Genomic DNA, 24913 nt, shown 5'->3' with positions numbered 1-24913 from the left:
CCTCTGTGAGCACCTGACCCATCCACCTGGGCACAGTGGGGGGCAACTCCATTTGTAATGTCTCAGGACTCTAAGCAGAGGCCAGCATGGTATCCTCAGGCAAGTTTACTTACCCTTTCTGACTTCCATTTTCTTATCTGTAAAATTAGGATAATACTACCTGACTCATAGCGGAGTTACAAAGATTAAGTGGGATCATGTATAGAAAACGCTCACTGTAGGGACACCTGGGTGGCTCAGCTTGGTGAAGCATCCGACTCTTGATTTCAGCTCAGGTCATGATCTCATGGTTCGTGAGTTCGAGCCCCGAGTCAGGCTCTGTGCTGACAGTGTGGAGCCTGCGTGGGATTCTCTGTCTCCCTCTCTCTCTGCCCCTCCTCTGCTTGCTCTCTCTCTCTCTCTCTCTCCCTCAAAAATAAATAAATAAACATTTAAAGCAGAAAGAAAGAAAGAAAGAAAGAAAGAAGAAAGAAAGAAAGAAAGAAAGAAAGAAAGAAAGAAAGAAAGAAAGAAAATGCTTACTGCAGTGTCTGATACATGGTAACCAGCCAATTAAAGTCAGTTGTTGCTATTATTATTGGCATTGAAGTCAGATGGAAGCAACCTCAGGGGATGTGAATGTCATTAGAGCTGTTCACAAACATTTCAGGTACACAGCGGTGTTAGATTTCCTTGCTCCCCTCTTTTCAAGTTGGGCAAGGCCATAAGACTTCCCTTAGACAACAAAATAGGAGCGGAAATGTGTGGGGTTCCGGGCCATAGCATGTAACTTCTGGGGAGACGCCTTCCAGAGCTCCCTTTCCCTCTGCAGTGATGACAGCCAGATGACAGCCGGTGCTCCATCAGCCCCGGTTCCAGAAGAGAACGGTGAAAGCAGAGCCCCCAACTGATCCTCAGTGAGCTTGTGCCACCAGCGAAGAATAAATCTTTGTTTTAAGCCACTAAGATTTGGGAGTTTTTTTGTCACCCCCCCCCCATCCTGACTGTTTTTGTGTTTCTCATATTTGCCGAGTACCTCCTATGTGTCAAGAACCGTACAAGGTGTTTTACATGCAGTATACATCCCATCCTCACAAGAACCTTGTGATGGGAGGTGCTGTTGCTACACCTGACAGATGAGGTTATCAAGACTCAGAGAGACAAGCAATTGCTCTACCTGTGTTTCTAGGAGCTGGAACCACACACAACTTATACCTGGGATCCAGAAGCTCAATTAACATTGTTAAACTACAGCCCCCCACTGGCCCCGGCACCAATCCTCTTTCCTTTCTCCTGCTCCCTTCCCTGGCCTCAGGCTTCCTGGCAAGGTTAAACTAATTGGTTTAGGCATCTTCAAATGGACCTGTCTCCCAGCTGCTGACTGCAAAGCAGACCCCCTCTTAATCCCTCCCTTTGGCTCATCTTCCATTCCCCTGCACCAAAGAATGGAACATGACACCACTTTTGCTCTTCCCAATGTAAATGTTTCATGGGATGGCATCTGGCCACCTCTGCTATCAATGTCTCCAGCTCCATGACCCGGCAGGGTCTACCTCAAATGGCCTGGTGACGCCTCCCCCACGTAGTCCCTCCCAAGCACTGCCTGTTCAGCACATGGCACCTGCTGCAGGAGGTTGTGGGAGGGGGCAGTGTGGAGAATGAGAGGAATGGTTGTGTTTCCAGCATCCCATAGCTCTGATATGGAGGACCAGCTGGTAAGCATGCCAGGGTCCATTCTACTCCTTGTGTCAGAACTGCTACACCTGCATTTCTCCTCCTTCTCCCCACCGCCCACCAAGATTTACCTCAGCCCTGTCCCAACCTCTCGCTCATGGTACAGAGAGACCAGAGAGGGAGATGGTGGGTGGATTGCAGACGCAGCTCTGGAGCCAGATGAGTAGCCTGAGTACAAGATTTGGAATCAAAGGTTCTGTCCACCACTACGTGTGCTAAAAGTCAAGTTACCCGTTAGGAGCCTTATCTATTCAATAAGAGGAATGCCCACCTCACTAGGTAGGGATGGGCTCCTCCAGAGGGTAGATGTGAAAGTGCTTTGTAAGTCATTATAGTTATGTAAATGTGTGGCTCAATAAAAGTGAGTTTGGAACACATCTTGTTTCTTGGAACCTGCTGCCTTAATTCTCCTTGGTCCTTAGTTGCCAGTTGATCTGTTACAGGTTTGGCCAAGTCTTTTCCTCTTTCTCAGTCCCAGATTCCTCATCTTTGGGCAGGGGTGGCGGGGGGGGGGGTACCCATAGCTCTCTAAGGTCCCCTCCAACTCTGACAGAGTCTTGAATCTATGTGTTTGGTTGTCTGGGATTCTGATCCCCGCTCCATTCCCCCTGTTATGGATAATACTACTTCTCATTCTAACCAACGATATCAAGATGGTTTGCTCTCTAGTCTGAAGTCCCCACACTGACCCTGGACATTCCCCTAGAACGGGCAGTCTGTGCATGGTCCTTGGGATGGGAGGGGACCAAGGGCTGAAGGACAAGGCCTTAGGCCATGTCTTCCTGAGCTTTAGAGGAAAACAGGAGCAGCTGGCCCAAGGACCGAGAGGCCTGCCTGGGCCAGGAGCAGGAAAAAGGGGCAGGAAAGGCCTGCTTTGGGACACCATAAGTAGCCACCTACCCCACATAGTTTTTTGTTTGTTTAATTTTTTTTTTTAGTTTATTTATTTATTTTGAGAGAGACAGAGACAGCAGGGGAGGGACAGAGAAAGAGGAAGAGAGAGAATCCCAAGCAGGCTCCGCACTGTCAGTGCAGAGCCCAGTGTGGGATTTGAACCCACAAACCGTGAGATCATGAGTGGAAACCAAGAGTCGAAGGTTTAACCGACTGAGCCACCCAGGTGCCCCACCCCTCCATAGTTTTAAAAGACCCTAGCCATCTGGGATGCCTGGGTGGCTCAGTCAGTTAAGCCTCAAACTTCGGCTCAGGTCATGATCTTGTAGTTCGTGGGTTCAGGCCCTGAATAGGGCTGTCTGCTGTCAGCACAGAGCCCACTTTGGAGCCTCTGTTCCCCCCCTTCCTGACTCTTCCCCTGCTCATGCTCTCTCTCTCTCAAAAATAAATAAACATTAAAAATAATAATAAAAGACCCTAGCCACCACCACCACTCCCCCCATGACAAAATATCACTCCCGTTTGCTGCCTCAGGTACAGAAACCTATCACTAGGGAACAAAGACTTTCATTCCACCATGAAAGAGAGAACTTCAATGCAAGTTTCTATGGGAAAGGTCACAGCATAACACTCCAAATAAACAACTGACTTTAGAATCTCCCTGAGAGCAATTTTGGGTGAGAGGGGAAGAGTGAGGGCAGGGATCTGGGGATCCATAAAGAGAAAGAACAAACGCCCAGAAGTGGGAGATGGAGACATCTAGGATGTGCTTGACATTTTGCCCTGGGCTGGATCCTATTTCTACATGGCTGACAATGGAAGCTTCCTTCTTTTTCCTCCTCAGAGCAACAACAACCTCTGATGTGGTGGCCTGGGAGTCAGGACACCTTCTATCAACTAGCTGTGTGCTCCTGGGCAAGTCACTCCCCTTCTCTGGACCTCAGTTCCCATCAGTAAGATGAGGGGGTTGAACAATTTGATCTCAACGATCCTTTTGGTCCCAACCATTCTAAAGTTCTCTACTCCTCAGAAGCTTCTACAGAGCATTGAGTAGGGCTGGGCTAAAGGAGAACAGCTGAGGGGAGCCTGGTGGACTCGGTCGGTGGAACATGTGACTCTTGATCTCGGGGTTGTAGGTTCAAGCCCCATGTGGAGATTGCTTTAAAAAATTAAATCTTCGAGAAAAAAAAATAAAGAGGAACAGTTGGGAAGGAGACCAAGAGGCTCCAGAGGGCGGAATGGTGCAGCGTCCCCTGTGGCCGGGGGTGGGTCCCCACTTGCCCTCCCATTAACCCTGCTCACCTGCAGCCAGCTGCATCCATGCACAGATCTTGTAGACAGTGGCCGTGTTGCAGACGAAGAAGAGGCTAAAGCAGATGATGGAGCCAATGATGAGGAACATGGCCAAGGCCACAAAAAACATGGCAGTCTTGAAAGCTCTAGAGGGAATGGAGGAGAAGTCCAGCGGGCCACCCTTGCAGATGAGCTCAGAGGACAGCACGTTGCCCACACAGTAGGAGAAAAGGCCAAAGTAGCCTGCCTGGGGTGTGTTAACGCTGTCACCAATCCAGTAGGGCTGGATAAAGAGGGCCATAACAAGCACCGAAAAACAGATGGTGAGTGTGCCCCACATCACACCCACAGCCCTCGAGTTGCGCACATAGTTGGTGTGGTAGATCTTGGCTGCCTCCTGGGCGGGCAGCAACTTCACCATGGTGAGGCAGTAGGCCCTCACCTGGGGTCTTGTGGGCTGTAAGCTAGTGGCTTTGCAGACAGAAAAGCCTAGAAGTCAGTCACTCCTCGGATGGGTTTGGGAACGAGGCTGAGGTCAGGACACAAGGTGAGGGTCCCTCCAAGGTAGAAGAGAGAGGATTTATAAGACAAGGACGACAACCTTGGTTTCTTCCGAGGAAGATTGTCCGGATGCCTTTGTCCACTCTAGCCAGGCTGTCTCCAGTCTCCTGCCTCCTCTCAAGCCTGCCAGGGTCTCGGGCCTGCTGGCGCCGCCCTGCCCCTCCCCCCTTTCCAGCTCAGAGCTTCATAGAGCTCCGCCTCTTCGCCGCGGCCCGGCCCCTCCTTCCTCCCTCCTCGGAGAGCGCTGCTTCAGCACCGCGGCCAGCGCCTCGGGACTCCGGTTGGAGGAGGGTGGGAAACAGATGACGGCCCCGGGGAGGCGTGGGGAGCTCCTGGCCCGCCCACCGCTCAGTTTCTCAGGGAACTGAGACCCCTCTTCACCCTCCTGAGTTGGGGGGGTGGGGGGGGTGACAAAAATTGAGAGGGTGGGGCTGCAGCTGTCACATTCCTCCCGCTCAACTCCTGCCGCAGAACCAAAACCTCTTCTTGAACACTGTTCCCCCATCCCATCCAACCCCGCCCTGGCTCCCTAGTCGCCCTCTCAGAAATCCCAATACAGGGGAGTCCAGCAAAACCTTTTCTGATTGTGTCTTCCGGTCACTGGTTTCTAGTCCATATGGTTTCTCTTCAATCAACAATTCCTAAGAACCTACTCTGTGCTAAGCCCCATGTTGGAGGATATCTTCCCTAGGCAAAACCACAGAGATAAAAGAGGGTCCCTGCCCTCAAAGACAGTGAGGCATTTACATATATGTATATCCGTAGATATATTTGCAATGCAGACTGATAGTGCTATATTAAAGAACTACAAAGCACAGCAAAGGACAATACTTGTGAGGCCTCCCAGACTTTAACATATGTGTGTTTTTTTTTTTAATGTTTATTTATTTTTGAGAGAGAAAGAAAGAGAGCGTGAGTGGGGGAGAAGAAGAGAGAGAGGAAGACACAGAATCCCAAGCAGGCTCCGGGCTCTGAGCTGTCAGCACAAAGCCCGATCTGGGGCTGGAACTCACAGACCACAAGATCATGACTTGAGCTGAAGTCCCACGCTTAACTGACTGAGCCACCAGGTATCCATTAACAAATGGTTTTGCTCAATACAATATCTTTCTCCTGTTTATATGTTTTTGTTGCATATTTCTTTTTCCCCCTTCTTTTTCAAAATATGTATTTCTCATGACTGTATAGGTAAATACATGTTTGGTGTAGGGATCTAGCAAATTCAGGAAAGCTACATAAAAGGATATAAATCACTCATAACCCCAACACTGGAAGCTAAGGGGAGTCAAGATTATCTTAAAAACATGGACTTTGGGGTTGCCTGGGTGGCTCAGTCAGGTAAATGTCTGTCGCTTGATTTCAGCTCAGGTCGTGATCTCACCATTCATGAGCTTGTCTTCATGCTGAGTGTGGAACCTGCTTGGGATTCTGTCTCTCCCTCTCTCTCTGCCCCTCCCTTGTTCATGCTCCTTCCCTCCCTCTCTCTTTCTCAAAATAAATAAACATTTTTTAAAAAAACACATGGACTTTGGCTTTAGACACATCAGGATTGAGTTAGCTACTTACTGGCTATATGATTATCTGTGGATTTAACCTCCCCAAGCCTCAGTTTCTTCATCTATAAAATGGGGAGGGGGAGCCTGAGTGGCTCAGTTGGTTAAGAGCCAGACGCTTGATCTCAGCTCAGGTCTTGATCTCAGGATCACGGGTTCAAGCCCCACACTGGGCGTAGAGCCTGCTTTTAAAAAATATGGGGAGAATGGTTCCTATCACCTAAGGGTTAGGTAAAATAACACAGGTAAACTGTTTGGCACAGGGCCTCACATATAAAAGTACTCAAAAGGTTTATCATTATTATTACCTCTGTTAACATTTTGACATATTTCCCTCCTTCTGCATATACTGCTTTATACAATTGGACAATTTAGTATCCAATTTTTTTCACATAGCATCACACCATTAATATTTTCTCATATTACTATTTTTTTTTCAAAAACATGATTTCAATGCGTGTATATTGATTCAGAGTATGTAATCATTTAATTGTTTGAGCATTTCCCCTTTTTAGGGTATTTTAGCAGTTTCCAGTTTTTCACTACTAAAAAAAAACAAAACCCTGTCTTTCCCCGCACCCCCCCCCCCCAAACCCTGTCTGGAACATACTTGTGCCACTGCCTACATTTCCTCTTTCTCTTAAATCTCTTTGGTTTTGTGACCAGTCTTCCCATCAGACTGGAAGGTCATTGAGGGCACAGCCTATGTGTCCACCATCAGACCGGCAGTTTCCCTAGAGACAGACTGTATCTTCTCCCACTCAGAGAAGGCTCTCGGCTGGTGAACCACCTCTGTTTGGCCTGCCCAGCACAACTTCCCCTGCCTCTGAGAACAGACTCTCCTGCTTCCTGAGGATCTGGTAAGACAATCACAGGGCATACAGACTCTGGAGACAAGGATGAGTGGGTGACCCAAACTAGGCCATCAGTCTCTCCCTGGAGAATCTGAATTGGTAGTAGACTGACAAAAGGAAAAACAAACTATGGCTTTATCAGGCCTTGGCAACATCCCTAAGAAACAATCCATGAGTTCCTGCTACTGGGAACTTCAGACACACCCTGATTCCCACTCTGCCTAGACAGTTGCCCTGCTCCTTCTTCAGCTCTGTGACCCACCCGATATCCTTCTATTTCCTTCTTTTTTTATTTCATTAGCCAGAGTACGTTTTGGCCGTGGGCACCAAAGAGCCCTAACTGATCCAAACATTGGCACCAGAAAGAGGGCTTCGGGCAAAACGCTCTGAGATTCCTGTTTATGTTCCATGGTACACAGAGGAGAAATAGCTAATAAAATTGTCAGCCATGAACACCAGAGATCACGTGCCCTCTGAGGGACAAGTTCTGGGAGCCAAGTGGCTTTGGTCAAAACAGATTTAAAGGGAATGAAGAAAGGGTGCCTGGCTGGCTCAGTCAGGAGAGGATGTGACGCTTGGTTGAGGGGTCGTGAGTTCAAGTCCTATGTTGGGGCATAGCACCTACTAAAAATAAATAAATAAAATAAGGAGAATGAAGAAATTAGGAAATTCGGGGGGGGGGGGCACTGAATAATATCAAGCAAGACAAGCTCAAATATCTAGATTATTGACTCAATAAATAAAATGAGGGGTACCTGACTGGAACATAAGACTTTTGGTCTCAGGGTTGTGAGTTAAAGCCCCATGTTGGATGTAGAGATTACTTAAAAATACAATCTTTAAAAAAAAATAAAATAAGGGGCACTTGGGTGGCTCAGTCGGTTGAGCATCGGACTTCAGCTCAGGTCATGATCTCGCAGTCCATGAGTTCGAGCCCCGCGTCGGGCTCTGTGCTGACAGCTTGGAGCCTGGAGCCTGCTTCCGATTCTGTGTCCCCCTCTCTCTCTGCCCCTCCCTGCTCATGCTCTGTCTCTATCTCAAAAATAAATAAAAACATTAAAAAAAATTTTTTTTAAAGTTAAGGGGCACCTGGGTGGCTCAGTCAGTTAAGCATCCAACTCTTGATTTAAGTTCAGGTCATGATCTTATGGTTCATGAGATCAAACCCCTAGTCCAGCTCTATACTGACAATGCAGAGCCTGCTTGGGATTCTCTCTCTCCCCCTCTCTCTCTGCTCCTCCCCCACTCAGGCACGAGCACGCTCTCTCTCAAAATAAATAAATAAAGATTTAAAAAACCTAAGTCATGACCTTTATGTGCTATGGCTCTGAGAATTTGTTGAGACCTGTTGCTATAAGGCATAGGGCCATTAAGATAAGATTCAGGGGCTGTGAGAGTACAGAACTGCAAGGCCTGAAATCCATCCTATGTTCTGAATGGTTACGCCAGATCACCTCAGGAACAGGTCAAATCCTCACCTTGGCTCCCTGACCCTTGAGCTAAAGACAAATGTACCAGGAAGAGCTACGTGAAAGCCTGTGGCATTCTCTCTTACTCTCCGGATAATAAATCAAAAAGTGCACCATGTCCCCGGGGGAGCTGTAGAAATGAGTCACTACCAGTCACTCAAAAGATGCAGGCAGACAAATGTCCATCTCTAGTGGACACTTGTCACATTGTTTTGGTTTGGGCTGGCCAGCACCCTGACCTCCTTCCTATGTGAGGGTGAAACTCTGCTGTATGAGGCCGGGGGGACAGTCGGGCCTCTTCCCTCACTGTGGAAGCCCCACCCTCCGCCTGCTCCAGAGAGAGCTCTGATGGGGTGCTGGCCAGGTGGGAGTGGACTACTGTGGCATGACAACCCCACTCAGGACAGCCCTGGGGACAGTGAGGAAAGGAAATCTCTCCAGAAGGTAGAATGTCTAGTATTGTAATTATCTACCCCCAAAAGATCCACATCCTAATGCCCAGAACCTGTAAAAATTACTTTATTGAGAAGAAGGTTCCTTGCAGCTATAATTAAAGATTTGAGATAAGAAGATCCTGCCAGATTATCTAGGCGGGTCCTAAATCCAATGACAAGTATCCTTCTAAGACACACAGAGGAGAATCCAGACAAAAAGGAAAAGGTGACATGACCATGGAGGTCGAGACTAGAATGATGGGGTTTCAGCCAAGGAAGCTGGTAACCACCGGAAGCAAGAAGGGGCATGGAACCGATTCTCCCCTAAAGACTCCGTAGAAAGCACAGCCCTGCTGATACCTTGATTTCGACTTTTGGCCTTCAGAATTGTAGGGGAACCAATTTCTGTTGTTTCAATCTGCCAAGTGGGTGGTAATTTGTTATGGCTGCCTCAAAAAGTATACCACCTCTCCTGTAAGGAGAGACAGTCTGAGAGGTACATCAGTCTGTGGGCAGCAGCTAATGTACAAGCCAGATGGTCATCGTCTCCAACAGAGTAAGGTTGGAGGGTTAAGCGTTTCAGGAAAGGGGTAGGGTACATGGAATCGTCAAAATAGGGACAAAAACCAGAGAGTATTTGAGTCCTGTAAGAATGTTCTCCAAGGGTTTTCTACTGCAGAGGCTTTTAACATCAGCTGGACAGGACACCCCACTCCTGTAAATGCTAGCCAGCCTCCTTCCCCACCCGCTCCTACCCTGCACTGGCTCAGAGACTCATAACAAGGGGTCCATGGTGGGGCAGACGGAGACCGAATGGATTTCCCACTAAGGTGGCCCCAGCCAGTCATCACTGGCTCCCAATAATATCAACAGACTTCAAGCCCCTGTAGGACACTGATAACTCTCAAAACTCAGTAATAAGAAAACAAAAAACCATTAAAGATTGGTTGGCAAAAGATACAAACACTTGATCAAAGAAGATATAAGGATGGCAATTGACCACATGAAAAAATGCTCAACGTCATCAGTCGGTAGGGAAATGCAAATGACATACTGCTCTTACATCTATTAGAAAGGCTAAATTAAAAACCAAAAACAAAGACACAAACAACAAAAAAAGGAAAGAAAGAAAGAGAAAAAAAAAAAAACTGAAAAACCGGCAGTGCCGAGCCCTGATGAGGATGTAGAAAGCATTTGGAACGTTTATCCATTGCTGGTGGGAATGCACATTAGTTCAGCCCTTTTGGAAAACAGTCCAACATCTTTTAGAAATTGGAACAAACATTTGCCACAAGACTCAGCCATCTCACTCCTGATTATTTGTCCCAGAGAAATGAAAACTTGCACACATACAAAAACCTGTACACAAATATGTATAAAAGCTTTCTAAACATTTTTTAACGTTTATTTATTTATTTTTTTTTGAGAGACAGAGAGAGACAGTACATGAGTGGGGGAGGGGCAGAGAGAGAGGGAGACACAGAATCCGAAGCAGGCTCCAGGCTCTGAACTGTCAGCACAGAGCCTGATGCAGGGCTCGAACTCATGACCCGAGCTGAAGTCGGACGCTTAACCGACCCAGCCACCCAGGTGCTCCTGTATAAGAGCTTTATTAATAATTGCCCCAAATTTTTCAGAAATAACCCAAATGTCCTTCAGCCGGGAATGGATAAACACACTGTGGTTCCATTCCACGCAACAGAAGCAGAAACAGTAGAAACAAACTAAAGAAACCGGCCACAACGTGCACAAATCCCAAATGTGTTATGCTAAGAAGCCAGGCCAAAAATAAAAACAAAAATAAAACACAACTTTTTAAAAGTACATAGTGTGGGGGCACCTGGGTGGCTCAGTCAGCTCAGCATCCAACTTCTGCTCGGGTCATGATCTCACCATTCGTGAGTTCCGCATCAGAGAGTCTCTCTCTCCCCCCTCTCTTTCCCTCCCTGCCCTCTTTCACTCATGCCCTCTCTCTCTCAATGCCCCAAATCAAGATTTAGAACAATTCCAACATTCCAGAAGGCTTCCTCTTGCCGCCTCCCCGCCAATTTGCCCACCCAGGGGTAAACCTGCAGATTTTTATCACCATAGGTTAGTTTTGCCTTTTCTTGAACTGCATGTAAACGTAACCACACAGTCTGTATGTTTTCTGTCTGTGGCTTTCCTCACTCAACATTATGCCTCTGAAGCTAATCCATGTGATTGCATGTGGGGTTCCTTTTTGAAGGGGAAAAGCGCAATGCGCAACACTCCTTAGATTGGGCAAGGGGTGGCTAAACCTTACGGGGAGTTGGTAAAAAAAAAAACAAAAAAAAATCTAATTTTTGCTTATATTTTGGAAGCAGAAACATTGGCCAAAGTTCTCTTTGCTATACTCTTCATCTGTAACGGAAAAAACTCCATTCTTCCTCCTCTGGGAAGTTGGCTGTGACCAGCCGGAGATAGGACTGATGCGCTTTTCACAGCTCCATTCACAGATGGAAAGAGCTCCTCCGGTTCCTTCCCCAGCCTCCTGGCCTTGACTGGTGAAAAGCAAAGTGCAATTACCCTCCCTGTGGCTCTGCTCACAGGGGTACTGGTGGGGAGGGGAGTGGGAAGTGAAGGAGGGGCCAGAATGACCTCATAGGGGAAAGTGGTTTTAAACACTGAGTTCCATAAAAATAAGAGAGACTAGTGTTTCTTTAATCAGTGATACTTTTGTGTCAGGTTTCTCCCCTTGTGAGGGTCTCCTAGCTCGTTCCTCCAGCTACTCCCCTCTATTCCACCCTCTAGGGCCGTAAGGCGGAGGGGTGGGGGTATTATGAGGGCAGAACACCTACTGCACGCTAGGCACTCCCACCTGCATTGTCTTACTCAATCCTGACCTTACAAAGGAGCCATCGTCTTCCTCGGTACGCGAGGAAACAGGCTCAGATGGCTTACAGATTTAAATTACCTGTCCAAGGTCACGTGGCTAGGGAGGGCCGAGTTTGGAAGCCAAGTCAATATGGATCCAAGCTGTGCTCTGGGGAACCGGATGCAGGGCCTCCACAGCGGGGCGGTCTTCCACCTCCTGGGATGGGATCCTTGGCTGCAGTGAGCGGTCGTCTAGGGAAAGTTGCTCTGGTCCCACACCTGAGCACACTCTGGCAGCTGCACCCTTCCCAGCCTTCAGCCCCCCTCCCCCGACCTGGGTCCATCTGCAATTCACAAGACTTCCTCGTCCTCAGCCAGGATAGACTACAGCTCACGTTCACAGGTGGCCTTGGGTAGGGGACAGGCTGAGTGGAAGCCTTAACTGAAGGGGTTTGGGACTGCAGATGTTGAGTGAAGAGGAAACAGGAGAGAATTGCATGAGAAGGACCATCCTAAGGGCCCCTGAAATCACTCACAGAGGAAGGCCCCCCACCCCCACAGTGTGAGGGCAGGTGGGAAGTAAGAACACACATCCCCCCTCCAGCGGTCGGTCAATCACGGAGTGGGTCAGCCCCAGCAGCCTCGACCTGCCCTAAAATGCCCCAGGGGAGGCTGGGAAGGTTGAGGAAGCCGGGAGGCTGGGGCCCCTCCTCACCGGGGCCTGATACCTGGGTTTGGATGGAGCCAGAAGCAGGGCCTGGACTGGGGTGAGAGGTGCCTACATGCAAAGCTGAAGGGGGTGCTCACACCCTTGGTGCCTCTCTCGCCTCACCCCAGTCCCAGCCCTACCAGGGCTCCGGGCACCAGCGGGGAACGGAGCACCGGTAACAGCGGCTGACACATCCTAATGACAGAGCCAAGCCCAGGGCTGAGCTACACATGTGTGTTAAGATATATGCGACAGGGGCGCCTGGGTGGCGCAGTCGGTTAAGCGTCCGACTTCAGCCAGGTCACGATCTCGCGGTCCGTGAGTTCGAGCCCCGCGTCGGGCTCTGGGCTGATGGCTCGGAGCCTGGAGCCTGTTTCCCATTCTGTGTCTCCCTCTCTCTCTGCCCCTCCCCCGTTCATGCTCTGTCTCTCTCTGTCCCAAAAATAAATACACGTTGAAAAAAAAAATTAAAAAAAAAAAAAAAAGATATATGCGACATACTCACTCAGCCCTCCCAACTCTCAAAATGATCCCCAGTTGAAGATAAGGAGACTGAGGCTCAGAACAGATAACTTGCCCAGCTAATAACTTTACAAGTAAAAGTGTTCCAGAGTCCACACCCAACCACGATGCAGTATCACCACCACACACACGCACATACACACACACACACACACACAGGTGCACACATACACACACACGCATGCACAAGGAACCAGGTGTCGCCCATTTGCTTTATCAGGACACGCCCCCCAGCAGATTGGCCGCAGCTGGGCCTCGGTTCACGTCCAGCCCAGCGGGCTGGGGAAGGTGAGTCACATGTGGACAGAGTCCCTTTTATAGCTCCACCACCCAGGCCGGGTCTGTCTTCTGCCACCTGACCTGCCAGCGGCTACCTACACCGGCTGTGCCCGTCCATCATGGAGAAGGTCCTCGTCCTTCTGCTGGTTGCCCTCGCAGTGGTGGCCTATGCAGTGCCTGACCCTCGGGGAATCATTATCCACCTGGTAAGAGGGGCTTCAGGGAAGGAGTCATCTGAACATCCAGGCAGGGATTTTTTTTTTTTAATTTTTAAATTTTATTGAAATCCAAGTTAGTTAACATATAGTGTAATAATGGTTTCAGGAGTAGCATTCAGTGATTCATCACTTACATAGAACACTCAGTGCTCATCCCAACAAGTGCCCTCCTTAATGCCCATCACACATTTAGCCCAGCCCCCACCAACACCTCTCCCTCTGTTTTTTTTATCTTACTTTTCCTCTCCTTCCTCTATGTTCATCTGTTTTGTTTCTTAAATTCCACATATGAGTGAAATCATACGACATTTGTCTTTCTGACTAATTTCGCTTAGCATAATACACTCTTAGTTCCATCCACATTGTTGCAAATGGCAAGATTTTATTATTTTTGATTGCGAGTATTATTCCATTATATATATATACACACACACCACATCTTCTTTATCCATCTTTATCCATTTGTCAGTCATTGGACATTTGGGCTCTCTCCATATTTGGCTACTGTCCATAGTGTTGCTATAAATATTGGGGTGCATGTGCCCAGGTGGAGATTTTTTAAGCTTCGATCTTAACCTCTAATGTCTCCACCTGGGGCTGCCTGGAGGCTGAGAGGTGAAGCATCTCTATCTATCCTGCCCACGACTGTCCTGCCCTCTTCCGCTGGCGCCTCAGACAAGGCTGACCAGCATGGGACATGCTCAGGGCAATGGTTCAAACTGGCTGAGGGAGCTTTAGAAAAACCTAGAGCCCTAGGGTCCTGCGCTGGAAACCCTGGCTCAGAAATGTGCAGTAGTTTAAAAAGCTCTCCCAGTGAGTCTGGCTTCTGACCTAGAGGGACACACAGACACAGTTCTAAATGCCTCATACTGACCATGCGAGATAGGTCCTATTCGGATCAGGTCCGTTTTCAGATGGAAAGCAGTTGTAGAGAAAGGTTAAGCCACCTGCCTGAGGTCACACAGCTGGAAAACACAGAGCAGGGATTGGAGCCCAGGCTGCTGGCTCCAGAGACACAGTCATGCTGCCCCATGCTGCCTCTGTACCCAAAGGTTCTTAACTCAGGGCCTTACATGGCTCAGAGGGTCCAGGATCCCCCTGAGGTTATATGTAAAAGTCAGGGGAGGGAGGAATTTTCCAGGGAGAAGGTCCTCACCCTTCACAGGCTCCTCCACAGAGCGTGGGAACCAGAGAAGTTTGGAGACCCCGTTTTGGGAACACCGAGGCAGAGTGTGGGGCAGTGACTTGCCCAGAGTCACCCAGGGAGTTGATAGCACAGCGGGTGCTAGAACCCGTGTCCTGACCCGCAACCACTACCCTGCCCGCTTCTCACACGCTGGGGCTGGGGGTGGGCAGATTGGCCCCCAGACCCAGGGGCTGGGTTCCTCTACACACGCCCCCACCAGGGGAGGCCCTGTCAGTGGCAGTGGGTGGCGGGGCAGGGGCGGGGTGTAGAGAAGGGACCAAGGGAAGGGGTCCTGGGCTAACCGGCTGCCCCGGCAGGAAGACGGCGAGCTCTGCCTGAACAGCCTTCAATGCAAGAGCAAGTGTTGCCACCGCGACACGGGGCTGAGCCTGGCCCGCTGCGCACCCAAGGCCAGTGAGAACAGCGAGTGCTCTGCCAAGGTGGGTGCCCGCGGAGTGAGGGCGGTCGTGGTGGGAAGAGGGACCGCTCAGAGGAGGAGGGCCCTCAGGCTTGGGGATAGGATCGCAGAGGAGCGTCAGCCTGGGCCCTGAACGCTGAGATTAAGAGAGGGAGGTCAGCAGGCTTCAAAGCACTTTCCCATGCCATCATCTCCTTTGACCCTCACAAGTGACCAGTGAGATGAATGGGGGCGGGGGGTTGTTATCCCCATTTCACGGATGGGTGAATAGAGGCCTCCCCAGAGAGATGTAGTTGGCTTAAATGCACAGAGTGGGAACCAGCCTCGGGGCCCACAGTGCCCTCTGGGGTGGCAGTCAGAAGAAGACAGACTGAAAAGAGACTGGCCAGGGGTTCTTGGGGTCAGGCCAGGGGGCACGTTATGCCCAAAGTAGCCCCCCCAACACACAGCCTGTGACTCCGATGGCCCTGTGTCTTTGCAGACACTCTATGGGGTTTACTACAAGTGTCCCTGTGAGCGGGGCCTGACCTGTGAGGTTGACAAGACCATCGTGGGCTCCATCACCAATACCAACTTTGGCTTCTGCCACGATGCTGGACGCTCCCGGGAGTAAAACCACCGAAGGCTGCCCCTCTTCCAGCACCCCTCCCTGGCTGGCCACCCCTTGGCCAGCACCTCCCTTTTCTGATTGGATTCTCAGCAATTAAAGCTCTTCCTGCAACCTTCCCCAGGCTCCCGAATGTTCTTGTTGAGTCAGCGTCTTCCTTGATGTCACCTCAAGCCTTTGCCTCATCAAGGTCAGAGGAAGTCAATAGGTCAGAGGAAGGAGGGATGGGTCGGGGGCCCTGGCGGGATGAGGCTGGACAGACTGGAGACAAGGTTGTGAAGCAGCCATGCTGAGAACCTCTCCATTTGGGGACTGCGACACCTCCCTGGGATGCCCTTCGTGCCCCTCAAGTTCCCAAAGAGGTACATGCACACACTTCTCATGGGGAGTCATAATGGCCCATATTCTCTGCCCTGCGTCAAGATTTACCAGCCCCTGTCCTGGGGTCCTATCTTCTTTCTGGACCCAACTCTCAGATATGCCAACTGGTTGACACAACCCATGTGTTAAGGCGTCAAACCACTAACAACTGCTGTGGGCTTACTCTTTGCTAGCAAATCCTCACAACGATCTAGGAGGGAGAATATATTGTCTCTACAGATAAAACAAAAACAAAAACTAACATTCAGAGAAGTTAAGCAACTTGCTCAATGTCACATAATTAGAAAAAATCTGGGGGTTGCCTGAGTGGCTCAGTCAGTAAGGTGTCTGACTCTTGATTTCAGCTCAGGTTGTGATCTCACGGTTCATGGGAACGAGCCCTGTGTGGGGCTGTGCACCGACCACACAGAGCCTGCTTGGTATTCTCTCTCTTCCTCTTTCTCTCTACCCCTGGCCCAACTGTGCTCTCTCAAAATAAATAAATAAACTTTAAAAAGAAAGAGGACAGAAAGAAAGAAGAAGAGAAAGATAGAAGAAAGAAAGAAAGGTCTGCTAATTAAAAACTTAAAGAAAAAGTTAGCAGCACACCCGCTAACTCCACCCCCCTACCCATTCTACAATTCCTGGTTCTTTCCCAATTATTCATACTAAGACAAATGGGTGGGATTGTAGGGAATTTGGTTTTGGTTTAACATAAAAACCATCAAACCTAGGTTGCCTTAGGCAGTACTGAGGTCCCCGTCACTGAGATGTGCAAGTGGAGGTTCACTGACCCTCAGTGGGGATGTAGGAGAGGAGATTCATGCAAAGAAGGAAGAGAATGAACTAATTAAAGCTGAGATGCTCTCCCAGCCCCAGGATTTTGCAGTCTGTGATTAAGGAATCCTTAGAGTAGCCACTAGGTTTCTGAGTTAAGACAGGATCTACCTGAAAAGTAACAAAAAAAACCAAGGAATTATGGCTGAAACAAATAGGGACACATGTTTCTCATGAATCAAAAAGTCTGGAGGGGGCACCTTGGGGGGCTCAGTCGGTTGAGTGTCCGACTCTTGATTTGGGCTCAGGTCGTGATCTCATGATTCATGAGATTGAGCCCCTCGTCAGGCTCTGCACTGACCACTGACAGGAAACCTGCTTGGGATCCTCTCTCTCTCTCTCTCTCTCTCTCTCTCTCTTTCTGCCCCTCCCCCACTCATTCTCTAAACAAACAAACAAACAAACATTAAAAAGAAGTCTGGAGATAGGAAGTGTTGGCAGAACTGTGCGTCTGTTACCTCCTCTCAACTGGCAGATGCCTTCACGGCAGCTGCTAATGGTCATATTCTCTTACCATGTTCAAGTTAGGAAGCATGGAGTAGAGGGTGGCTGGATAGGGGCCGAGGGCAGATTATTTCTCCTAGCCTACTTTCTTATCTTGCCCAAAAGTCTCCAGGCTGACTTCTCCATATCTCAATGGCTCCAACTGGGTCATGGGACCACCTCTGGCCACAAGGGAAGCTGGGAAAGCAAGTACTGGGCAAAGGGAATGGGACCGCCATGACCGGCTTGGGCTAATTAGATCCTTCTCCCAGGGCTGGGCCCAGTACCAGCCAAACAATACTGGGGTTCAGTTAGCAAGGAAGGGGGGTAGAGGCTGTTGGGGAGTCAGGTAAGTATCCTCCATACCTAAGGTAGTGCTCAACTGGAGGGGCTTTCAATATCTTAACCCAGTAGGGGGCTCAGACTCTGAGGCAGGGTTGGGTCATACTCCGTGGTGCCTAGATCCAAAGCTGGGTGGGAACCTGCATTCATTCACTTCTTCATACATCTGTTGAATGGCCATAGTGCCCAGCACTGTGTTACAGTCTATAAAGGGCGCGAGGGAAATGTCCCTAGTTTCCAGGGGTGATGGGAAGCTGGGGTCTGTGGCAGCAAGGGGCAAAGACCTCAACCCCCTGTTCCCTGTGTTAAATCCTTTCTACTTGAACCATCTGGAGTGGTTCTTGTTTTTGGCACTGAGATTGAGTATTACACGACTGCTGGAAGAAGGGGAACATTTTTTGTTGTGTTGCTGCTGTTCAAAGGCACCTTCTTCTCACCCAGCCTGGAGCCCAGACGAGTCCCCATTTTCTTTTTTTTTTTTTTTTCTTAATATATATATATTTTTTAATGTTTATTTATCTTGAGAAAGAGAGAGAGAGAGAGAGAGAGAGAGCATGAATGGGGAAGGGGCAGAGAGAGAGAGGGAGACACAGAATCTGAAGCAGGTTCCAGGCCCCAAGCTGTCAGCACAGAGCCCAATGCGGGGCTCAAACCCACGAACCGGGAGATCATGACCTGAGCCAAAATCGGATGCTTAACCAACTGAGCTACCCAGGCGCCCCAAGGAGTCCCTGTTTTCAAATTCCCATAAAGATGTCCTATAGGTTGTAGCCTTGCCACTGATCCTTTCCACCTTAATATCCTAACCCCAGGAGCTCCCCAGCTTGCTGTAACTTTTTTCTAGATCTGCTAGAAATTCAGCTACAGAAGTGGCAATATTTGCAGCCTTGAATCCATAAAAAATGCCGGATGCTGGACCCTGTAGACATATGCTGTCTAATATGGTACCAATTAGTCACATGTTGAGCTTGAATTGGGGTGCGCGTAAAATACAAATTGGATTCAGATGACCTATTACCAAAAAAAGAATGTCAAAGATCTCCAATAATTTTTACACGTTGAAATAACACTTTTGATTGTGTTATAAGTAGAGTATATTGTCAAAATTGGTTCCACCGGGTTCTCTTTACTTTTTAAGTATGGCCATTAGAAAATTTAAAATCACATTGCACCTTCCGCTGGACAGTGCTGCTCTTTTAAGCTGAAGGATTTTGAGAAGAGGCATTTTTCTGAACTCCTTCATCTGTCTAAAAGCAGAGCCTCCCTGGGGCGCCTGGGTGGCGCAGTCGGTTAAGCGTCCGACTTCAGCCAGGTCACGATCTTGCAGTCCGTGAGTTCGAGCCCCGCGTCAGGCTCTGGGCTGATGGCTCAGAGCCTGGAGCCTGTTTCCGATTCTGTGTCTCCCTCTCTCTCTGCCCCTCCCCCGTTCATGCTCTGTCTCTCTCTGTCCCAAAATAAATAAAAACGTTGAAAAAAAAATTAAAAAAAAAAAAAAAAAAGCAGAGCCTCCCCAAAGAACTCAACTATCATAAATTCCCTCCTGGAGAAGTTTCTTGCAACCAAGAAAGATTGACTCTTTGTGCTGGAATCTTATCACTGCAGAAGTCAGCACCACACCCAAATGGACATTGTCACAAAAACTATCATAACTGTCATCTACTCTCCTAAGGGCCCATTTATCTTTCTTAAAAATAATGTGTTTTCCCCTAAGTGCTCTTTCTTCCCCTATTAAGAAGCCATTTTCCAGAGGGTCTTTCTCCCATTCCCCTTCCCCAATAAAGATGATATATATGCCCCAAATTCTAACTGCCCCATCGGGTCACCTTTGTCTGTGAACTCCCCCACATGCGTATGTATATGAATAGAAAAATCTCTTTTCTCTTGCCAATCTGTCTTTTGTCAGTTTAATTTGCAGACCTCCAACACTGAACCTAAGAGGGTAGAAGAAAAGTTTCTCCTCTTCATTGTATGAAACCAGTGTAATCACATCAGCAATGTATTTTCCCCCTCCCCTTCTAAATTTGAAGACATTAGGTATTCTTGGAGGCTGGGTTTCCAGCCTGCAATCTCCCCTTCCAAGGGCCTTTCATAGATTTTCTCCAAATAAGGGGAGCTCATGCACCGTAGCCCTGTGTCTTTCTGAAGTACATGTGACACTGTGGATCTGTCTGACACATTTAGGAGCAATTTCTGCCAAGATAAAGGTTAGAGTGTTGCTAAGACTTACAGGGGGTGCTTTAAGTAAACCTCAGCTTCTATCTCAACTACTGAGCTCTCGCACCATAAGCCTGATGTCCTGGAGGACATACTTGGCTCAGATCTGGGTTCACACTTGGTTCAGCTAATCAGAAGTGTAGCTAACCATGGAACTTTGGGTCCCAAATCTGAATTCTTTATTCCCAGAACGTAACCCAAATATAGCAGGGCTGCCTTGAAGCCTGCTTCTGCAGAGAATTCACGACACTCACAGCCAGCAAGCTAGCATCTGGCTCTTAAAGCCTCACAACCCAAAGGTACAGCTTGCGGAAACTCGTCCTGATTCATTGTCTCCCTGTCCCCACAGCACAGTAGGCGCTCTGATCTTTCTTTTCCTCACGCTCTTTCCTTGGCTCTCCTTTTCTCATCCCTCCTTTCTCTTCTGATCTCCCAAAAGAGTCCGATTCATCACGTTCAAGCGCTGTGACTGTGAACAAATTGCTCAGTCTGTCTCAGGTTCTCCTGAGATGGGGTGATCAAAGTTCTGACCCCTCCTCCTAAGGTTTTTTTGTAGGATGAAATGAGATCCTGTGTGTAAGGGATCTGGCACCGCCCCTGGCATAAAGTAAGTGCTCCATAAACACAGGCAATTTTTTTTTTTTAAAGTAATCTCTACGCCCAGCGCAGGGCTTGAATTCATGACCCAGAGAATGACTCACATGTTCTACCCACTGAGACTGCCAATTCTTCATACACATTTGTCTTGGACACTTCCTTTCACATTTCTGACCTTTAAGGTCAGGGGGAACCAAGAGTTCAGGTGTGAACTGAGCTTTTGGCGGGTGGCTTATGGAATGGGCGGAAGCCAGAAAGGGGTTGGGGTGGGGAGAAGAGCTCAAGTCTCCTCTGGGGGACTTTCGTTCATGCCCCAACAGGGGAAAGGCCCAAGCCTAAGCTTCCTGCCTCTCAGTCCCTTCACTCCCCAGCAACCTGTGCCGGGCCCATCCCAGCCATGCCTCCCCAGCCCCTGGCACCAGGGGCAGCAAACACTGAAAAGTCTTTATTCCAGTGATGGTGCATCATCCCTCCCTCCCTCCCTGCCCCTCCCCTGCTGGTGGAGGCTCTGAGGGCTAGGGGCAAGAACACAAATTTGGGGAGGCGTAGGAGTAGATGGAGGAGGTGGAGAAGGCAGCAAAGAGAGAGCGTTAGAAGAAAATGTTCTTAGCTGACTTCCTTTTTTCAATTTTCTTACAACGGCCATAGATGATGTTAAATGATTTCTCATTCTTCGGAAATACACACGTCAGGTTCAGCAGGCGGGGACACTCGTTATACAGGCCCAGGAATGTCTGCGAAAGACAGGACTTTGACCTTGACCTCGGGGGCTGCTTTGCCCTCAGCCCTGAGGGGGCAGCCTTCACTCCCCTGGAAGTGCTCCCCTGCAAGACCATCTGCTTGCACACAGCAGAGGAGCCTGGGCTTGAGGGACCCCTTCATGCACTGTTCAGTCTGTGCCTCTGGTTGCCTCCTCCAGGCTGACCCCTAGGATTGTTGGTGCCCTCCTAGTTCATTCTCTGGCATCACCTTTCCTGTCATTAGCCCAGGTGTCTATCCCGAGTGAAAAAACACCCTCCCACAGGGGACCTCCATCTATTCTCCTGAAGTCCTTTCATGAGCAAACCAACACCCCTTTCCTGCACACCCAGCTCAGAGGCTACCCCAGCCCACAACCTCTGGCCCAGAACGCCTGGAGCCACAGCAGAGCCCGTGGGGCTGTTGAGAAGGGTGGGTTGAGAACCATGATTAGGACCAGACCTTCTACCTGTGCCAATTGACAGTGCTACTTCCAGAGGTGACCCACTGAAAAGGGGAACTTATATCAGAAAGAGAAGCATGGGGGCGCCTGGGTGGCTCCGTCCTACCTGGGCTCAGGTCATGATCTCACCTTTGGTGAGTTCCAGCCCCATTTCCAACTCTCCGCTGTCAGAGCGGAGCCGGCTTGGAATCCTCTGTCCCCCTCTCTCTGCCCCTCCCCCGCTCACACTCACACCCTCTCTTTCCCAAAATAAATAAACACAAAAACAACAACAACAAACCATCTGGATTCCACCTTGGGTCGGTCCACAGGCTCCCCCAAGCGGCTGGGAGGTGCCGTCGCAGCAGACAATTCCCCGCTCCGGGTCACCGTCGCCGACCCCGCACCCTCCCCTGTGCTCCGGGTCCGCCCCTGCCCCTCCTTTCCGGGGGTCCTCCCCGCTCACCCCGCCCGCCCCCCAGGGGGCGCCGCCACCCACCTGCGGGTGACGCGTGCTGCCCTCGGACCCCTTGGGGGCGCAGTGCGACTCGCAGCCCTCGGTCTCCCGGCGACAGCACCCACTCTTGCACCTTCTTGCTCTGGACGCAGATCTCCCTGTCGTCCTGCGGGGAGATGGCGCACCTGGGCTTCCTCCCTGCAGGTTCCCCTCCCGCGCTGCGCCCTCACCGCCGCCCCCACTCTCGCCCGGGCTGGAGTTGGGGACGGCGGATGTCTGTGCGGAGGGGCGCCGGATTTTTCCCAAAGGGGGACCAAAGAGATATCACAGGTTTGCCTTTAGAGTCCCGCGGATAGGTTACTTCTCGCTCACACACACACCAGGCCTTCCCGTCTTGGCTCCTGCGGTTCCCTCCGCCGCACAACCTTCTCTCTGCAAACTCCTACTCACCTTTTTTTTTTATGTTTATTTTTCTTTAACTTCTATTTATTTTTGAGAGACAGAGAGAGAGCACGAGCAGGGGAGGGACAGAGAGAGAGAGAGGGAGACCTAAAATCCAAAGCAGGCTCCAGGCGCTGAGCTGTCAGCACTCGGCTTAACCTGAGCCACCCAGGAGCCCCCCCTACTTACCTTTTCAGTCGAGCTTGCACGGCACCTACAGGCTCCCTCCTCCCCCACACTCACCCACACCAGCGATCCCCAGCGCTAGGCCATCACATCATCTGTCACTGCCACCGTCATCTCTCTGACAAGTTCAGTTCATTCAACAAGCAAATGCTGAGCACCTGCTGTGTCCAAGTACAGTTTCAGGCACCGGGGATACAGCTGGGAACAAAACAAACAGAAATGCCCAGACACGCCTTCCCTCCTGGAGCTGGCACGCCAGAGCAGCTGTCCAGTAGAACTTTTGGCAAGGACGAAAATGTGCTTTTTCTGCATGTTCCAATTTGGTGATCGCTAGCCACATGTGGCTAATGAGCACTAGAAATGTGGCGAGTGTGACCGAGGAGCTGAACTTTAAATTTTGCTTCACTTTAATTAATTTAAACTTCAGTCACTCTTGCGACTCATGATTTGCTATTGGACAAGCATGAGCTCTAGGGAGAAGACAGATAATAAATAAGTGAAATAGACAGAGTGGCACAAAATGCTGAGCAAAGGAAGCCGTGAAAAGAATACTGTGTGATTCCATTACACGAAGTTCAAAAGCAGGCAAAACTAATCTAGAACAGAAGAGGTCTGGAGAGTGTTACCTTTCGGCCCTACAACTGACAGTGAGCCCAAGGGAGCCTGGCAGGGTGCCGGAAGTGCTCTGTAGCTCGATCGGGGTGGTGGTTATGAGGGGGTTTGCATGGGTTTTAAATTAATTGATTTTAATGTAAAATCAAGATTTGGGCATTTTACTGTACATAGTTTTTACCTAACATATATGTGTTAGATATTATTAATGAACAATTATTACTCATGTATGTATAATCCTATCTATTGCGTTTGACTACGTGCCATAAAGAAAATAAAGCAGGAGAGGGTTGGACTGCCAGTAGCCTCTTACTGGCTTCCCTGATTTCACTCTTCCCAGTAACCCACCCCAGACCCCTGACCTCCACCCTGCAACAGTCTCACCTACCCCCTCTCCCCATTCTTTCCAGGAGGAATCTTTATTTATTTTTTTTTTTAAGGTAAATCCCATCATGTCATTCCCTTGCTTCAAAGCAATACCCCCACACACACCCCCCCGCCCCCAGGCATTTTGATACCAAAATTCTTTATGGGACCTGCAGGGCTTACTCATCCCAGGGCTGCCTGCCCACCACTAGATCTCTTGCCTCACCTCCAACACACACACACACACACACCCTGCAGCCACCACTGGGACTCTGAACATATCAGAATCACCTGGCCCCTGGCCATTGGCTGCTCTGCCCAGAACATGTTGTCCTTTGAGCTCTGCCTGACTGTCTCCCACTGAGCCCCCCCAAACATCCAGCTACAGCAGCCCTCATCACCTGGCTTCACTATGTTCACAACACTAGGATTCTCTGAAATTATCTTCATCCTTCTTTCTTCTTCTTTTTTAACTTTCTGTGTCCCTCCTGCTAGAGCCTCAACTCCGAGGGCAAGGCTCTTTCCCTATGTTGCTCACTGCTGTGTTTCTTAGCCTCTAGGACCAAAGTCCTCACCCTTGGTAGGTTCTGGTTGTAATATTGTAATACCGCACGTTTAGGTCTTTGCCTAAATTTCGCTTTGTTCATAAAGTCTTCCCTCAGCACACGGTTTCAAACCGCACCCTCTCCTTACACCACCACACCTGAAGCCCCTTTCTTATTTCCTTGGTCCTCAGGTGTTTATCGCCTGGGATATGTAAATATTTTACCTATTTGCCTCCTAGAGTAGAATAGCCACACTACAAGGGCAAGGATTTTTATGTCTTGTTCACAGCCTTATCTCTAGCACCTACAAAAAGAATTTCCCTGGGTGCTTGGTAAAATGGGTTGACTGAAGGAATGTCTGTCTCTCTTACCAGACGTAAGCCGGGGGTGGGGAGTCCCGTGTCATATTCCCCTGTGCGGTGGCAGCACCTCGCACATCCTGGCACAGCTCCCGTGACTAGGATGGGGGTCTCTTTCTCCTCCCAGACGTCCTCCAGCCATCACCCCCTGCTGCCTCCGATGTCCGGCTTTGACCCACATCAGTGTGCACCCACCTCCCCAAGCAGTGCGGGTCTCAGCACAGTGGCAGAAGAGGCGACTATATGCTCTAGGTCCCTTACCAAATAATTGATTCGTCCCCTGCCAAATGAGCCACTGGTGAGAAGGAAGAAAAGAGGGAGGAGGGAGAGGAGGACCAGGAGCAGCAGCTGCGTCATGGCCCAGAGCTGGTGGTGGTGCTCCTAAGGTC

The 24913-nt window shown here is 49.5% G+C and overlaps 3 protein-coding genes across 5 annotated transcripts in view; 1 reads left to right on the top strand and 2 right to left on the bottom strand.

Moving 5' to 3' along the window:
• Nucleotides 1-11659, bottom strand: part of LHFPL5 (LHFPL tetraspan subfamily member 5) — a 25886-nt gene extending 14227 nt beyond the window's left edge. The window contains exons 1-2 of one of the 2 annotated variants that reach the window (XM_045500778.1): nucleotides 11611-11659; nucleotides 3910-4457 (exon numbers count right to left, since the gene is read on the bottom strand). In XM_045500778.1, coding sequence (XP_045356734.1) covers nucleotides 3910-4321 — 412 coding nt within the window. In that variant the 5' untranslated portion in view covers nucleotides 4322-4457; nucleotides 11611-11659. Of the gene's footprint in view, nucleotides 1-3909; nucleotides 4806-11610 lie in introns of those variants that run through there. The other variant, XM_045500777.1, reaches the window with a different exon arrangement.
• Nucleotides 11088-24913, bottom strand: CLPSL1 (colipase like 1). Of its 2 annotated transcripts, none has more exons than XM_045500779.1 (4): nucleotides 24537-24913; nucleotides 22058-22181; nucleotides 11707-12064; nucleotides 11088-11293 (listed from the first exon to the last, which is right to left on the bottom strand). In XM_045500779.1, the coding sequence occupies exons 1-3, from the start codon at nucleotides 24569-24571 to the stop codon at nucleotides 11753-11755; spliced, it is 471 nt and encodes a 156-aa protein (XP_045356735.1). In that variant the 5' UTR covers nucleotides 24572-24913; the 3' UTR covers nucleotides 11088-11293; nucleotides 11707-11752. The 2 variants fall into 2 exon arrangements, with proteins under 2 accessions (XP_045356735.1, XP_045356736.1); XM_045500780.1 differs by lacking the exons at nucleotides 11088-11293; nucleotides 11707-12064 and adding exons at nucleotides 19500-20250; nucleotides 21016-21112.
• Nucleotides 13162-15664, top strand: CLPS (colipase). The gene is made up of 3 exons (XM_045500781.1): nucleotides 13162-13322; nucleotides 14838-14960; nucleotides 15420-15664. The coding sequence occupies exons 1-3, from the start codon at nucleotides 13236-13238 to the stop codon at nucleotides 15549-15551; spliced, it is 342 nt and encodes a 113-aa protein (XP_045356737.1). The 5' UTR covers nucleotides 13162-13235; the 3' UTR covers nucleotides 15552-15664.

The sequence above is a fragment of the Leopardus geoffroyi genome, chromosome B2, assembly GCF_018350155.1.
Source record: "Leopardus geoffroyi isolate Oge1 chromosome B2, O.geoffroyi_Oge1_pat1.0, whole genome shotgun sequence".
NCBI lineage: Eukaryota > Metazoa > Chordata > Mammalia > Carnivora > Felidae > Leopardus > Leopardus geoffroyi.
Note: the sequence above shows the minus strand (reverse complement) of the source record. Positions and strands in the feature narration are given on the sequence as shown.